The sequence below is a fragment of the Chionomys nivalis genome, chromosome X (genome assembly GCF_950005125.1).
Source record: "Chionomys nivalis chromosome X, mChiNiv1.1, whole genome shotgun sequence".
Classification (NCBI taxonomy): domain Eukaryota; kingdom Metazoa; phylum Chordata; class Mammalia; order Rodentia; family Cricetidae; genus Chionomys; species Chionomys nivalis.
Window position 1 is genome coordinate 1,537,452 of NC_080112.1, and position 17,467 is coordinate 1,554,918.

The window sequence follows — 17,467 nt, forward strand, 5'->3', positions numbered from 1 at the left end:
GTTCTGCAGGGGTGAGGGAAGAATATGAGGACCTAGGAGGTGAGCAGAATTGGGGTGCATGATGTGAAATTCCCAAAGATTAAATAAAGAAATTATTTTAAAAAAAAAAAAGATTAATGGAGCTCTGAGTCCATTTTGCCATGCTTCTCCAGGCCCTCAATAATCGATATATTTCAGGATACACCAGACAGACTTGATAAAGCAATATACCACAGACTTTGATTTGTTAAAAAACCACCCCTACCTTGCCCTCTACCGCCAAGCGTACTTCCTAGAGTACTACAGACAGGGAAGACTTATCTATTGGGAAGAACTCCTAACATTTTTCCAGGTAGATTTCTGGCTAGTCCAAAAATGGCCCTTTTTAAAGGGTTGCAGAAAACTAAACACTGCAACTTTATTTAGTATTTTATTTGGAGCAAATTCATTTCCAGGAACTGGACAGTTGAATGCAGGGGGAGTTCCACCAATTCCTTGATTTGTGGCTGAAATTACCTGGCATGGGTGAGAACAAAGCATGAAGCACACAACAAACCCACTTAAGAGTTTATTAGAGGAGACATGTGAACAGGCCTGGGGACATCAGTGTGGAGAAAAGAGAACTTGAAGGTTGCACATCCAGCTTTTAAAGGCACATGCACACAGAGTGTTGATGTAACTATGTCATGCACAGATGACGGAACTCACACATGCGCTCAAGGGCTTATATAACTGCATCATGCTGCACGTAGGTCATGCAGGGCCTTTTAAGGTCCCTGGGGCGGCTAAGTATTTTGCCTGAGCGCTTGTCTGCACATGTGTGGCCCTGGAACCTGGAAGTGCTGTCACCGCTGTGTGGCTGGAATCTTAACAGTGGCAGCTTGGCCAAAGCATTCAGTTGTTGGTGGGGTCAATCCCAGGGCTTCATCTGACATCATAATGGCAGGTCCTGGAGGAGTTGGGGTACCAGTTGGCACATGAGCAGTGCCTCCATTGTTTATGCCCTTTGGCCCATCCATATCTCTTGTTCTCTTACATCAGGGAAGGTTTCCTTTAAATCCTTCCTGCTGTCACCACATAATTTCTTCTTGTTGATGCTGTATTTCTTCCTCAAGGTGCCTGAAGTCATCTTCTGCCTGAGCTCTAGCTGCTTTTGTTTCTGAACCTCTTGGTTACACAGTTCCTCCATTCTCTAAAGCTCTTCTTGACACCTCATCAAACCCTGCCTCATTAGCACAACCTGGTGCTCCTGGTGTCCTGCCTTCATCTCCATATTCAGCATCTCACAAGCCTCTCTGATGTTTGGCTGCACTTGATGCAGCTGTTGCTTCTCCATCTTAATGAGTGTCTTCCTGCGGGTGATATCTGGGTGGCTGGTCTCTCTCCTTGTGAAAGTGCTGGGTTTTTTTTTTTTTTTTTTTTTTTATAACCAGATTCGCTACAAGTGCCTCTTCATCATCTAACTGGCCCACAGGCTCCACAGTCATAGGCCAAGGAAATGTGGTTAGCAAGAAGGAGCCTTCACTGTGTCTATCCAGAGCTTTCCCAGCAGCTGGCTTCCCTGTGAACTCAACAATGCTTTTCCCTGAAGGCCCTCCTCAGTCATCCACAATGACCACAGCCCTCTCCACTTGGCCAAACACGAAAAAGTTTTTTTTCCAGCAGTTCCTTGGATACATACTGAGGAAGGCTGTGGACTGTAAGGGATGTACTATGACAGGCAAAGCGCATGCACTCCTGCTTTCCATGGAGTGGCATATTGTCCAGCTCCACTTTGGCAATTTTCACTGCGGGTCGTGTTTCCAAGCAAATAAAGGCAAAGCCTTTATCCTTAAGAACAAAAACTTTGCCTGCTTCCAAAACAAAAAGTTTCCTCATTTTCTCCTAGGAGACATCAGGTAAAGATTGCCCACAAAGAGACAGCTATGCCAGGTGAAGGTCTCTCCCGGTTTCCTAAAATTCTTCTGGCCAATAGTTAAGCCTTCATGTTGTCTGCTGGCTTATTGTCCATTTACAGGTATTGGTGGGGTGGCTGTTGCTGCTGCTGCTGCTGTTGCTGGTCTGTTGATGATGCTTCCTTGGAGTATGGTTCTGCTTCTCCAAGTAAAACGTTTTATTGCTATGCATTTTTTGGACTCTTGACTTCAATTTGAACACAGCAAAGTATCTGTCTCCTAGTCCTCCCTAACCTCCACTTCCTCTGCCCACAGTTTTTTGCTCAGAGTAATGGCCTCCACCGACCTGAGTTCTGGTTATAGTTCTTTATGGTGTATTTAAAATCATAAGTAGGTATTGAATTTTATCAAATGCTTTTTGTTGCATGTATTGGGATAAGTACATAATTTGTTCTTAAAATTGTAATTGATTTCTAATTTTAAAGCATACTTGTTTTCTTAGAATAAAGCTCAACATGGTGGGGTTTTGAGAGAAGGCTCAGCAGTTAAGAATGCTTGTTTTTCTTGCAGAGGACCCATGTTTGGATCCTAGCACTCATGTTCAGTGACTCATAACTGTTTGTAACTCACCTGCAGAGGTCTAATGCCATCTTCTGGTCTCTGCAGGCACCTGCACACCTCTCTCTCTCTCTCTCTCTCTCTCTCTCTCTCTCTCTCTCTCACACACACACACACACACACACACAAATGTAAAAATAAATCTTTAAGAAACTACTCAATGATATGTAACCATATACTTCTGGATTCAGTTTGTCCAGAAAATAAACTTTCACATTTATTTTCATAACTTATGTTATATATTTCTCAGTTTGTTATTATAGTAATTATTTCATTTTAATAAAATAAATGTGACCAAAGTTCTTACTTTTCAATACATGATCCAATCTGCTTACCCATTAAACATTTGGTAGGATTTATCTGGCAAAGCATCCAGCCTGTTTTATTTTTTGTTGATTGTTTTTGGAAGGAGGGTATTAAACATACTTTCTTCAAGGTTATAAAACTCTATCCAGACTATTTATTTCTATAGTTAGTTTGGCAAGCTGTACCTTTCTATCATTTTAACTATGTTTATAAGTTTACTCATAAAGTTGTTTTTAGAAATCTCAGGCTGAAGAGATGGCTCAGAAGTTAAGAGCACTGGCAGCTCTTTCAGAGGTCCTGAGTTCAATTCCTAGCAACCACATAGTGACTCACAACCATCTGTAATGAGATCTGATGCCCTCTTCTGGCCTGCAGATGTACATGCAGCCAGAGCGCTCATATAACATAAATACATAAATTAAAAATCCAGGTGGCCACACATAAACATGAACCCCTAGTATTGTGGGGAGCAGAGATAGGAGGATTTCTGGAACTTGTCGGCTGTCAGTGTACTTCCAATTTCAGTGGAGACATTTTCTCAAAGAAACAAGCAGAAAGTGATAGCGCAGGACACCCTGCATCCTCCTCTGGCCTCTGCATATGCAAATACCTGCACGCTCTCACACCAACAAACATGTTGATAATTTATATACATATCACAGTCATACACAGACAAACAGTCTGTACCACCCTGTGATCACACCCACTTAAATTTTTTTACATTTATCTATTTTACTATTTTGTGTGCATGGGTGTTTTGCCTGTGTGCGTGGTGCTCATGGTAGTCAGAAGAGGGCATCGGATCCCTTAAGACTAAAATTACAGATGATTTTGAGTGACCATGTAATTGCTGAGAATCCTCTAGTTTTCTCCATTGTGGAAAAAAAAAAAAATTCACTTGGGAGATCCTGCCCCAAACTCAGCCATCATCCAGTTCTCCATTCTCCACCTGCAACATAGGTTTCATGATGTCAGCTACTGATTCAAATATCTATCAAGGGCTTCTCATCTCAAAATAGTCACCCAGTTCTCTTAGTAGCTCAGGCTACCATTTATCTCTCTTCAGTCACACTGGCCTCCTTGATAAGTCAGGCAGTCCTTCCTTAGGGTCTTTAAACTTGCCTAGAATGTTTTCCCCAGTTACCCATATTGGGGGGAGGCATGAAGGCGAAAACCAGAGGATTTCTAAATAGCACTCCTATCATACTTGCCTTATCTATTTCAGAGTCTTTATTTCTATGTAAAAATTTAAGTTCTGCCGGGCGGTGGTGGCTCACGCCTTTAATCCCAGCACTTGGGAGGCAGAGGCAGGCGGATCTCTGTGAGTTCGAGACCAGCCTGGTCTACAGAGCTAGTTCCAGGAGGACAGGCTCCAAAACCACAGAGAAACCCTGTCTTGAAAAACAAAAAAAACAAACAAAAAAAAAATTTAAGTTCTATTTACTTGTATGTTTAGTCTGACTCTTCCTTACCGTGATTCTAGTTTGTCTCCTTGTTCAGTACTAAAACAGTGCCTAGCAAGTAAATGAATGGAGGGGGGACCCAAATTTGAATTAGAAAGTCTCTTGTTGAGCATAAGATTAGCACAAGGAGTTTTGGATGATAACTGATATCAGGGTAAGATTGCTTTGACACTCTTACCTGACTCCCTACTACCTAAACCTTCCATCATGCTCTTAAATTCAGATTGCTGGGTCTCAGATCCCAAAAACAGTGCTAACCATCTGATCCAACAATGATAGATCTCATATGGGCTTGGCATGTTCCATCTTCGTACCGTAGAAGTCTGCAAAGACCAGGGTTTGATATGTTGAGTTTACTGCCCGCCCTAAGAGCGTGACATCTAGAAATGAAGTGAACTAATACAATGGGTAGGCCCCTTAAAATAAGTCCCTTTGCTTGGAACAATGTCAGGCTTCTCAGCAGGCAACTTTGCTGCTTCTACTGAAAATGATACTAAGAAAATGCTGGTGCAGTCAAATGCTTATTGCAGCATACCAGATGCGGATGTGCTTGCGGATAGAGGGTCAACTGCTCAGCAGGGTGGCGCTAATAGGCACCGAGAGCCTAGGTTTTCTTACGCGACAGCATCCACAGGGGCTCCATTAAACCTTAGCATTGAAATGCCGCCCACAAAACCATCCCCTCTGTGCCCTTGCCGCCTCTTTTCCCCAAATGACAGTCGATTGCCACCAATCAGGACTGAATGGGGTCCGCCCCCTTTTCCCTGGACTAAACAGACAGGAACTCCTGCCAATTGGGGACGTCACGTCTAAGGCTCCGCCCCAGACTGGGCGCCACAGCCAATGGAGCGTAGGCTTGACGAGGCGCCGGAGGTGGGGCACGGGCGCGCAGGTGCAACAGCACTAAAGCTGGCCGGGAGGGCGGGGCGCGACGTCGGCCGTGCGGGGTCCCGGCATCGGTTGCGCGCGCGCTCCCTCCTCTCGGAGAGAGGGCTGTGGTAAAAGCCGTTCGGAAAATGGCCGCCGCCGCCGCCGCCGCCGCGCCGAGCGGAGGAGGAGGAGGCGAGGAGGAGAGACTGTGAGTGGGACCGCCAAGGCCGCGGGCGGGGACCCTTGCCGGGGGGCGGGAGGTAGGGGCGGGACGTGGCGCGGGAGGGGCCCGCGGGGTCGGGCGACAAGGCTGGCGGATGGCGTCCCTCCTCTCTACCCTCCCCCTCCCTCTGCCACCGGTGGCGGCTTTCTTCTCCACTCGTCACCCTCAGTCGCAAGCGACCGTCCTCAGCGCGATCTCCCTGGAGCCACCTTCGAATGACGCCCTCCCGCTGCCCGCCCCCTCTGTGCGCATCCTGGGCCTCGGCCGTGCAGGCGCCCTTGTCGGCTGGGCTTCGCCAGTTGGGGCTGCGCGCGCTCCTGCCCTTCTTGGGGCTTTGGGCCGCGGCAACGTCGCGCGCCCGCGGTCCCGGCCTCTCCCTGGATCACGCTGTCCCCTCTCCCTCGCGCACCCCCTCCCGTTACTTGCTCCCCCTCCAACACACACGCACATATTCACTCCCTCCCTCTCACTCTCCCCCTCCCTCTCTCCCTCTCTCCCTCCCTCTGTCTCTGTCTCTCTCTCTCTCTTACACACACGCGCACACACATGCGCGCGCGCACACGCGCGCGCACACACACACACACACACACACACACACCGCGCGTGCGCAGTCCACCTTCCGTTGGGAGAGTGCGCCACAAGGGCTTCTGAGCTCTTACCCCATCTCCAGGCTTTGCTCCCCCCTCCTCCTCACCCATTCCATGACTTTTTGCCCCCACTGTAAACGACTCGGTTCTCTAGTTCCATTCCCCATTTGGCAGGAACAAGTAGGTGGGGGTTATTGTCCACCCACATAAAGGACTAGACATTATGTTCTGGGTCCCACAACTCATCTAAAGAGATGGTTATAGTTCTCATCAGGGACCGTGGGAAGGGGACTGTGTGTTCCTCAGCACCTGAAGCTCTTCCTGAGACCATGCCCTCAGGGTGCTCTGGTTCTTTGGGGGTGCTGTGCTGTGGCTTCGGAATATGAGCGTCTTCCCACCCCACCCCCCTCCTTCGCCAGCGATCATCCAGTTACATAAGTGGAATGGGACATTGTATGTTACGGACTTTCTTCGTCCTGGAGCGTTCACGATCGCCAGTACCAGATGGGGCAAGTTCATCACATCATTGTAACTCCTGTAGATTATCTTTGAAAGTTCATTCTCTTTAGTTTGATTATAGTCAAATCACTTAAAATAAAACACAGGTGACTTTTATTTGACAATATTTCTGAGGTTTTTGCACTGACGGTTTAAAGTCATTATGGAGTCTAAAAAGATTGCTCTCACCAGAAAGACTGTATGACATTGCTACGTATGGACCCCTGAATGGTAAAGCTTGCTAGGAGTAACTCTGTGCTAGTTCCTTGTGTGTTTGGGTATGGGTTGATCACAGCAAAAATGGGCTCCACCACAAAATTGATATTCCTGACTCATGGTCAGGCAGAAAGGTGCTTCTGGTTATTTTTCCAGGAACACAAATGGACTCTGTTGAGCCATTTGCATGTTGTCTCCAGTGTTGGGAATCATTACCCCAAACAGTGAGACGACAGGATCAAATACAGGATGGTTGATGGTGATCATGAAACATAATGGACTAATTTATAGTGCTAGGTGGCTGAAATGTTGTAGAACTCTCACAAGTTCTAAGTATTTTATTATGCTATATAAATGAAGCCAATTTGGGCCTGGGTAGTAAAATTGTACTAATAGGTAATTATTACTGTAGAAGAGAATTTTGAATTCGTGATTGGAATTGTGATGTGAATATCAGTTTCAATTAATAACATGATTAAGCTGACCTCTGGGGTCCTTTGAAATATGCCGGATCTCTATAAAAAGATAAAGTCTGGATTGTTTAGGCCTTTGGGGAATTTCCACAAGGATTTGGAAAAATACATTTATTTATGGGCTTTTGGTTTTGTTTGTTTTTAACTTCAGATCTTATGCAGAAAGCTTAGGAAACACTTGCTTTTATTTATTTACCTAGATATGTCAGAACCTTAAAGAATCCAAACAGTTTAGAAATACAAATGATCTAAAATGAGTTGATGCACATGACCCATTCATGGCAGGGCAGCTGAGCAGCTGATCAACAGAGCTCATTCAGTTTCACAAACACACACAAGCCTTGCTTGTCAAAGATTCTAAGGTTTGTACATTTGAGCTTGAACTCAAGAGTTGGAATCTTTAGTTTATTTTCATATTCTGCAACGTGTGTGCTTTTTTCAGGTGCCCTTCCAGCTAGCTATTTGTTGTACCTCTAGCTCTCCAAACAGTGTAAGCAACTTCCAGAATACAGTTTCTTTCCAAAGTGCCTGGTGACATCTGATGTTAGTGTGTCCTTGAGAGTTGAGTTTGTGTATCCTAAGAGTTTGAAGAATCTGTATGGCTTTCTTGCTAACATTGATCTATCACATATTTCTATTTCCTTGTTTCACTTAGGAAGAAAGCATCATGTAGTCAGTTGTATTCTGAGAATTTTTTCTTTTTTGTTATTATTGTACTGGTAGTCAAACCCAGGACCTTGTGCATGCTAGGCAATCACCCAACCACTGAGCTACATCCTAGCTTTCTACTCTTTCTTTCATGCTGTTTGAATCCTGAGGTACATCTGGGGCACCACATAGACCACAACAATTTTGGAAGGTTATGATCCATTTTTGCAATCTGTGTTTATATTTTCCAGATAGAGTTGTTCCCTCTGCCTGATCTGCTTCTATGAGGCCTAATCTACTGGGGGCAGGGAGGCAAAGCTATGGAGTTTGAAAGAAAAACCGACTACAGTCCCATGTACCAGTGCCCCAACTCCACCCAAGCACTCCTGAGAAGTTTGTTTCTTTAACCTAGAATAAAGAACAGCAGTGGTAAACTTGTTAACTTGTTTGCATGGTAAACTGTGTATCCTGGAACCTTTTATGTTTCCTAAAGGTGACTGTCAGTAATAATCTTTTAATTGGCTAAGAACAGTTTATCACCAGGCTGTTTAAGTTACCTCTGGGAAACAGAGAATCGTGGACAATGACATTTGTAGTAGCCAATGTTTTAAGCACAGCCTCTACTGGAGAATTCCAGGGAAGTGGCAAAGTACCTCATTTTCATCACCTGATTTGGATTTGGTAACACCTGTGCAGACTAGGCTGACAGAAACTATTTTTGTTGGGTAGAGAACAGTGCCCATCACAGCCTTTTGTGGTCACTCTGCTGTAATCCAATCAGAGCACTGCCTACTTGTCATTTCAGGAAGGACTAATGTCAATGGTTCCCTTCTTCTGGGGCTTACTTATACAGAAGATGTGTGTGCTCTTCTCGTTTCCACAATTTTTCCTGCTTTTATCTTTCAAGTAACATTTTCCATTGAAACTTTGATTTGTGTGTGATGGCTTAAATACTTGATTAGTATATGGGATGACTGAGTGATAGCAAGACTTTGAGAGAAGGCAGACATGCCTATTCCCATGTTAAAGGGGGCAGTATGACCAGAGTAAATATTGGCGTTTTAACCTTCTTCTTGGCACTCTGCTAGCATGTGCTACCTCTTTGCCAGTACTATGGATGTCTGGACTCTTGTTATTGACCAAGCCTTGGTAAAAATGTGCTTATCTTGGATGGAGGTATTATAGCATGAACATTTTTGTTGGATTTTCACCTAATTATACTCATTTTTAACTTTTTTTCCTGTGAAACCTTAAGTTAAAGATCTCAAACTTTTTAAGAGCTTAGAATAAAGCTTATCTCAGCTCCTAATGAAACATGGCTTTGTCAGTAGTAAAGTGTTTGCTTTGCACCTGGAGGTCACTGATTTCAGTTCCAACACTACCGGGAAAAAAAAAAACATGAATAAAATTGTAGGTAAAACTGTTCTTGAGAACTTGTGACTTTGCAGGCCCTCCTAAACAAGGTATTGATTTGATTTTTATTAGGCGGGTATTCAAAAAATATTAACTTTGGGATTTCAAAGTGTTCCATGACTTAATTCTATGACTTAAGGAAATTATGGGAATTAAGAGGTTTTACTGAGCTTTAAAAGATAACTATAGGCATCATCTAGGGAACTGGTAGTCAGCTGCCAAGGACTTGGTTGCTGTTGCCCTTCATCTGGATTTGACTCCATGAGTGACTAGTCTTAAGTTGTATGATGTAAGCTTTTCTATTAGTGATATCTTTGCTGGAAGAGCAAGGTATCTGTTAGCTAATATGGCACAATATAGGTTTTAACTAGGAAATGATGGTTTTTCTTGATGGCAACATCCTTATTTGAACATGTGTTCAAAAACAAGACAGGCTGAAGCAGGAAGATCTGAGTTTGAGGACACCCTGAACTATATAACAGAACTGCCTAAAAAAGCAACAACGGGGACTGGAGAAATGGCTCAGCGGTTAAGAACACTGGCTACTCTAACAGAAGACCTAGGTTCAATTTCTACTACCTTCATAGAGGCTCACTATAACTCCAGTCCCAGGGGATAGGATGGCCTCTACTGGCTTCAGCAAGCACTTCATGCAGGTGGTGGTACACAGACATGCGTTTAGAGAAATGCTCATACATATAAAATAGCAATAAATAAAATCTCAAAAAAATTAAGAAAAATAACAAAAAAGTCAAAAGACCCATTAATACAATGTGTTATAGACATTGAGAGTTACTGATTTGAGAGGCTTAAAGTAATTGGTAATTAGTTAGAGATGGACTTGTCTATTTTGGCTCTCCTGGTGCTTTTTGTCTTTTATCTCAAGGTGAAATTGTGTGATAGTAGAACAGTTCCTTGCAGCTTTGACTGCTGAAAGCAGAAGAGAGACTTGGCTTTTGGATTTGGTGTGGTTGTTTTTGTGGTGATGTTCTGATGTTGCCTAAACTCTTGAACATATTCTATCCTTGACTTTTCCTGTATGATGTGGTAGAAGAAATACCAGAAATCACCACTTGTGGTATGCATTGTAGTTTCAAAGTGTTCCCCAGAGGTGTCAAGACCTTTGATAGTGTTGATTCTGACATGCATAAATCGTGTTTTTATTTTAGCATTCTTTGTCACGTGGCAGTAATTTGCAGTTTATTCTTTGCTTCTAACTAGATGAGCTGGGAAGTAACATAGTACTTTGTCTGTGATAATCTTCAAAATGTCCCAAAAGCCTTGGGAAAAAAGTGCAGCTCAATGGGGACTTTCAACTTACAATTTTCTTTGTTTTAGGCTCCATAAAAATACAGACTCACCAGTTCCTGCTTTGATGTGACATGTGACTCCCCAGAATACACCTTGCTTCTGTAGACCAGCTCCAACAGGATTCCATGGTAGCTGGGATGTTAGGGCTCAGGTAAGTAACCTTCCTTTTTTTTTTTTTAGTATATGTCCTGGTTTGGCCATCTGTTTTTAAAACAAAACAAAAAAAAGGAAAAAAAGATATACTACTCTTGGACAGTATAAAAGTACCCCAAAGATGAAAAACATAACTGGGCCAAACTGTGCCATATAATAAAAAAAAGTCACTTCCCTGAGCCCTGAAAGGTCAGTTCAGTCTGGGTAGAGTTACTTGGTAGTCACAATGTTATCTGGGGGTGGGTGTCAGATTAGAGCTGGAACTGGTGATCTGCAGCTTCAGTTCACCTTGAAGCAGGAGAGCGCTTGTCCTGAGCTCTTCACCTATGCTGCTGCTCTTACCTAGTGGTCTTCAGCATGATTTCTTTGCTTTGGTTTGGGCTAAATGACTTACTGGTGGTGTACTGCATTTTCAGATACAGGAACTGGTATTTGGTCTCCTAGAAGGGTACCCTTCTGAAAGTGTCACAGAACAGTGGAAACTGTAGCTAATGGTGCTTGCTTTCCGTGCTCCTGTGATGGAGTGCACTCAGATATACGTGCAGCTCTTGTGATTCTAGAGCAGAATAAGTGCTTTTGGAAAAGTTGGAGAGCCAAGTAATTGTAGACCTAATATTTAGGTGACAGACCTGCTGCACTGTGGTACCATTGTGTTGACTTTAGTTTTGTTAGAATGAATTGTTCTGTAATTTCTCGTCCATTATCAGGCACAGATACCTCAAGCTTTTTTTTTTTTTTAAATCAGTGGTTATTCCACATTTGCTATTTTTGTCACCTGAATTTCTATGAGACAAAACAGATAATTCCATTTAAATTTTTCCCACTTTCTACAAAAGAAAATGTTGACTGTTCACACATGCTGCATTGTGATTTCAGCCCAGACCCCCAAGTAGCCTTTTCTGTGTATCTAGTATTTATTACACTTCATAAAGCTATTGTGTACATACACATTACCTCATACTCAATAGCCTATTTATCTGGGGGAGTTAGTTTTAGGTGCAGGAGAATAGAAGTAAATGAAGACCTTAGCACTGCCTCCAGGTCCCAGGTTTGGCTCTGCTCTTGTTCCTGTGACTTTAGTTGTCATTCTACTTACTATGATAGGGCATGCTCCAGACCTGACTGACTGTTCTTTGTGTTCCACATATTTATGCTGGTGGGAGTTATATGGCTGGTGCTTTGTCTCAGGAATTCTGCAGACTAAATGTAATAGCAGCAAAGATGGGTTTCTTCTGGTAGATGTTGAACTGGGAGTGGTCTGTGGTTTTTTTTATAGTATTTTTCTCAGTTTGCAAATGCCTTTATGAAAAAGGTAATAATGACACTACACATTTCTACAAAGAAATATAGAGAAGATGGATAATTTTTTTATTAAAAATATTACTACTTATAAATGAGAAAAACATATGAGTTCGAACAATAGAATTTGTCTTTACTTGTAAAGAATATCATATCTTTTCTCCTTTAAAAAAAGTTGTCAAGCATGGTGGTATACCAATTTAATCTCAGCACTTGGGAAGCAGAGGCAGGTAGATGGATCTTTGTGAGTTTGAGGCCAGCCTAGTTTACATAGCTATTTCCAGGCCAGCCAAGGCTACCACAGCAAGACCCTGTCTCAAAAAACAAAATGATAAAACTTTGTAGAAGAACTTCATGAGCTAGTCATTTTGAAGAATGGCTGCCTAGACTTGAAGGTACTGGTAGGTATTGGCACATCACCTTTCCAGGTGGCTGTCTCAGTTCTTGGGCTTTATAATTAAGATAGATGCTTTAAATCAGTTTTCTTTTCATTATTAATAAAGTTGAAACTCAGTAATCATTGGCCATTTGTTTCTGGCCTATGTAAATTTTTGTATTTTCTGTATTCATTAGTCCATCACAGTATTTTTTTTTTTTTTTTTTTTGTTTTTCGAGACAGGGTTTCTCTGTGGTTTTGGAGCCTGTCCTGGAACTAGCTCTGTAGACCAGGCTGGTCTCGAACTCACAGAGATCCGCCTGCCTCTGCCTCCCAAGTGCTGGGATTAAAGGCGTGCGCCACCACCGCCCGGCCACAGTATTTTTTTTTAATTTTGTGTGTGAGTGTGTCTTCCTGTTTGTGTCTTTAGGGATATGTGTGCATATGAGTGCAGGTACCTGCAGAGACCAGAGGTAGATCCTCTTGGAGCTACAGATATGGACAGTTATAAGCCATGTCACATGAGTGCTAAAAACTGAACACAGGTCCTCTGCAAGAACAGCAAGTGCTTTTAGCTGCAGAACCATCTCTCTAGATCCCCAAGATACTTCTTTTTAAGTGGATCTTTAAGAAACCAGGGCCTTGTACTTTCTAGAGCCACTGAACTAAATACCTAATCTTTCTAAGAACTCTTAATATATTAAAGATTTTAACTCTTTGTCATGGTACAGATATTTTCCTACTCTGTCATGGTTTTTGATACTGCTTGTCTTTCTACTATATAAAATCTCAGGCAGCCCAGTGATTGACTAAATGGGTTAAAAATATGTCCACCAAGCCTAATGACCTGAATTTGATCCCCAGAGCCATGTAGTAGAAGAGAACCATATTCTGCAAGTTGTCCTTGGACCTACACATATGCACTGTAGTACACACATGTGTAATATGTACTCACTAAAAGTATTTAGGATTTATTTTGCTTTTAGAAAGTGTTTTCTGGGGGCTACAGGGATATTTTAGTGGTTAAGAACATAAGGAAACTTGCTGCATGGCCGGGCAGTGGTGGTGCATGCCTTATATTCCAGCACTCAGGAGGCAGAGGCAAGTGGATCTCTGTGAGTTCAATCTACAGAGTTCCAGGACAGACAGGGATACACAGAAGCCCTGTCTCAAAAAAAAAAAAAAGACACTTACTGCTCTTGCAAAGGGCCTAGATTCAGTTCCCATAGTTCACAACCAGGCATAACTACTGTTCCAGGGGATTGGTCTCTTCTGGTCTTCACAGGCATCAGGCGTGTACAGGGAATAAACTTGCATGCAGGCAAAACACACATAAAATTAAGTTTTTTTTCCTACTCAGAGTTATTTGATATTCACTTTCATTTTCTTTCTGAAAAGACTGGTGTATTTATAATACATATTTAATGTACACCATAAGTTCATGGGTTTCACATTCCTTTTTAAATTTGTTTTTTAAATTTTCTTCCCACCCCCCCCCAAAAAAAACTGGGCGTTGGTGGCAACGCCTTTAATCCCAGCGCACTAGGGAGGCAGAGGCAGGTGGATCTCTGTGAGTTTGAGGCCAGCCTGGTCTGCAAGAGCTAGTTCCAGGACAGGCACCAGGCACCAAAGCTACAGAGAGACTCTGTCTTGAAAAAGCAAAAAATTAAAAAATAAATAAATTCTCTCTCTCTCTCCCTCTCTCTCTCCCTCTCTCTCCTTCTCCCTCTCTCCCTCTCCCCCCTCTTCCCCTCCCTCTCCCTCTCTCCCTTTCTCTGTGTGTGTGTGTGCACACTTTAGACTAAAGAGACTAAGGGATCATTAGAATTGGTGTCATGCCTATTTATGTCTCTCTAGCCCTTAGATAGTTTTTTTAAATTAGCTTACAATATGATGGTTTCATTATGGTATTTTCATATGTATTCTGTTCTGTTGCTCATTCTTCCCTTTTCCCTTTCCTGTTCTCCTGCCTTGGCCTCCTGGTTCTATCTGTAGAAGGCCCAAGAGGTTTCATGTCATATGTGTTCTATTGCCCACTTACCTCTTAATGTTGCCCTGTGTTTTCAAAAATATTAATTTTTGTATTTTGTTTGGTGGTGGGATGGTTTCTAGAAAACACTTGGGTTTTGTCTTAGTCATTGGTGAACTAGTCATTTGGTTTTCAAATTTTTCAAATGCTGTTTTCTTTAGATAAACAAAGTATCTCTTACGTTTTTCCTATTTTCTCTGTAAAGCTGTGTTTTGTTTTTCCTGAAATTTGGGGAATTTGATGGTGATCCTTTGAACTAGCATTTATTCATTCACCTGTTTTGAGTACCTGCTTTTTTAAGCTAGGGGCATTGCTAAGACCTGGAACTGGCATTTTCTCCTTGATGGATGTGGGCTACAGTGCTTTCACAAAACTTGAACACAGCATATCTTCACAAAAGCAGGTTTTTGATAAAATGGCAAGAGTGTAGAAGAGTGTGTGTTGAATTTTTCAAAGAGCCAGGTATAGTGGCACACACTTTTAGTCCTAGCACTTGGAAGGCAGAGAGACAGACCTCTAGGTCAGCTAAGGCTATAAGGGCTCTGGCCCTTTTTAAAGTGTGTTTAAAGAAGCCAGAGAGATGGCTCAGTGATTCAGAGCACTTGTTGCTCTTGCAGAGAACCCAGGTTTAGTTCCTAGCATCCATAATTCCAGTTCCAGGGAATCTTTTCTTATCTCTGTAAGTACTAGACATGCATGTGGTACACATACATACATGCAGGCAAAACACTCATAAACATAAAATAAAGCCAGTAAATCTTAAATTTTTAAGTATATTTTGAGACAAAAATCTCACTGAGTTGCCCAGGTTAGCCTTAAATTTGTAATCTTTCTGCCTTCCTTGCTGAATTGACAGACATGTACCACAAGATCCAGTATATATTAAATTTGTTTTAGTCAAAATACACATAAAAGTTGCCATGTTAACTTTTATGTTAAAATGGTTACCATGCCATTTAGTGTGTTCAGATTGTTGTACACCTATTATTGCCATTCATATTGAGATTTTTTTAAATAAAGCTGCAATTCTGTGCTCAATGAACATTCCACTTTCTTCCTTTATGCCCATCTTTTCCTAAACCACTATCCTGCTGGCTGTCAATTTGACTGGTCTAGTGCCTTATTCTGAATGTTTATGCATATGTTTTTATGTATTTTGTGTCTGCTTACACACAAGAGTGTGTGGGAATATATCTTTTATCTGAACTTTAATATATGGTACACAGTTGCAAACGCTTGCCTTCTATTAATGTATTTTAGAGATTATTTGGAATTAGTTCATAGAGAACCATGTCATTCTTTTTAACTGTTGGGATTAAATAGTCTTATTATTTATGAGATATACTGTAATTCATTTAACTGTTTTTCTATTAATGAGTGTGTTTCTGATTGTTAAAATTTCATTGATTCTACTAGCTAGCTTGGTATAGTGGCACATATCTATAATCCCAATACTTAGTAAGCAGAGACAGTAGGATCATTGCTAATTTGAGGCCAGCATGTTCCACATAGGGGTTCCAGACCATTCAGAGCTATAGAGGAAGACCCTATCCACCCAAAAATGTTAATGTTATACATTCTTTCCTGTAGATGCTATTTAGCTCAGTGAAAAGTTTATCTGTAAGGGAAAGTTCTAGAAGTGGAACTTGCTAGTCAAAGGATATATGCATTTTAAAATTTCAAAATATTGCTAAACAAAGGGGTGGCCATTTGGTTGTAGATTTTTTGGGGAAAACTTTGAGTAGATGAACACAGCACTATTTTTAGAGATTAGAGAGTAATTGGGCTAGGAGGAAGTTGTTTTTAGCAGTTAGCACTAGAAAACAAAACTTTGGAAGCTTCCATTTCATAAAATACAATCTCATGTGAGCAGGGCATTTCAGGCAAGATATTTTACTTGACAAGGGAAATTTTAGCTAATTTCTCTTTGTGAATCTTGAAGAAAATGGAATATTTTTATTTTGAACCATTCTAAGTTATGGTAGCTTCTTTGGATGCCTGGCTGAAGAGTATGTTCTCAGATGTTGGACCTTCTGCCTCTTTCCTGTTTTAATATGCATAAAAATATCCTGTAAGTATTTGGGACTAAATTGCTATTGCTTCATTTCTCTATGGCTATTGTAGTATATATAGCAATACTTTATTCATATAACCTCTACTGATTGAGCTTCTGTTGTGTAGGGTAACTGTGCTAGCTACTAGGAACTGTCCTTAATCCTGGCCTTATGTAGATACAGATGGGCAAATAGGCTGTGATTTTTTTTTTCCCCAAGAGCTTGACCACTATGATTGGGAAAAGTGTGTGCCACTGAGGGAGCATATAAAATGTTAGATTTGGGGAATGGAGGTAGGTAACAGTTTAGTTTTGTTTTAAATGGCAGTCAACACCTAGATAGTAAAAAAACTTTAGCTGAGTCCAGGAGAAAGCATCAGTAGGAAAAAATAAGTCTTAAGGATAGACCAGAATTCCTCGCAGATGAGACATGAGAGAATATGTGGGGCTGGCTCAGTACATAGAAATAGGCAGGTAGGAGTGGCAAACTGGTGCCTGTGGATGGGAGCTCTTGTGTTTTCAGGCATGTAGTACAGATGTTCAGGCAGCTGTATTCCAGGCAGGCTCAGCTTTCCTTACAAGCTACATCATACTATGAGATACTACTCTTAACCCTCAGAGGCAGCAAGCAGTTCCACGCTGTGGAAAGGTTACAGCTAATACCTACCCGCCTACTGGGGCGTGGCCTCGTGGACTATTTACCTGGATGCGGAAGCGTATCCGGCCCCTTCCTTCCTCTCTCTGCTTGCCCCTGGGCCCCGTTTTGGCTGTTCGGTTTGCTTTGGATCTGATCTTCGTCCATCGTTCAAGCAGAACATCCTGACCTTGTAAGTCTACCTACCCCTAAATAAACACCGATCTGTTTTCTTAGTTCTGAGCTAGTGTGAGATTTCCTTTTTTGTTAAGCTTCCGATCATTTCTGCCTTCAGTTCCATGTCCATCCATTCTTTCCCATTTCCACACTCAATTTTTTCTGGAGGGGATCAGTTCTTTGGCCAAGTTCTGTCACCTTCCCGTTCATTCTACCTATTGTGCCTCCAGAGCTCACATTATAGAT

General features: G+C 42.1%; 1 protein-coding gene and 1 pseudogene across 1 annotated transcript in view; one reads left to right on the top strand and one right to left on the bottom strand.

Moving 5' to 3' along the window:
- Positions 1-300: 300 nt before the first annotated feature.
- Positions 301-2,106, bottom strand: LOC130867457 (non-POU domain-containing octamer-binding protein-like; annotated as a pseudogene).
- Positions 2,107-5,217: 3,111 nt separating this feature from the next.
- Mecp2 (methyl-CpG binding protein 2) overlaps positions 5,218-17,467 on the top strand; it is a 72,518-nt gene continuing 60,268 nt past the window's right edge. The window contains exon 1 of the mRNA XM_057759115.1: positions 5,218-5,339. Within this exon, the coding sequence (XP_057615098.1) occupies positions 5,278-5,339 (62 nt within the window). The 5' untranslated portion in view covers positions 5,218-5,277. The remainder of the gene's footprint in view (positions 5,340-17,467) is intronic.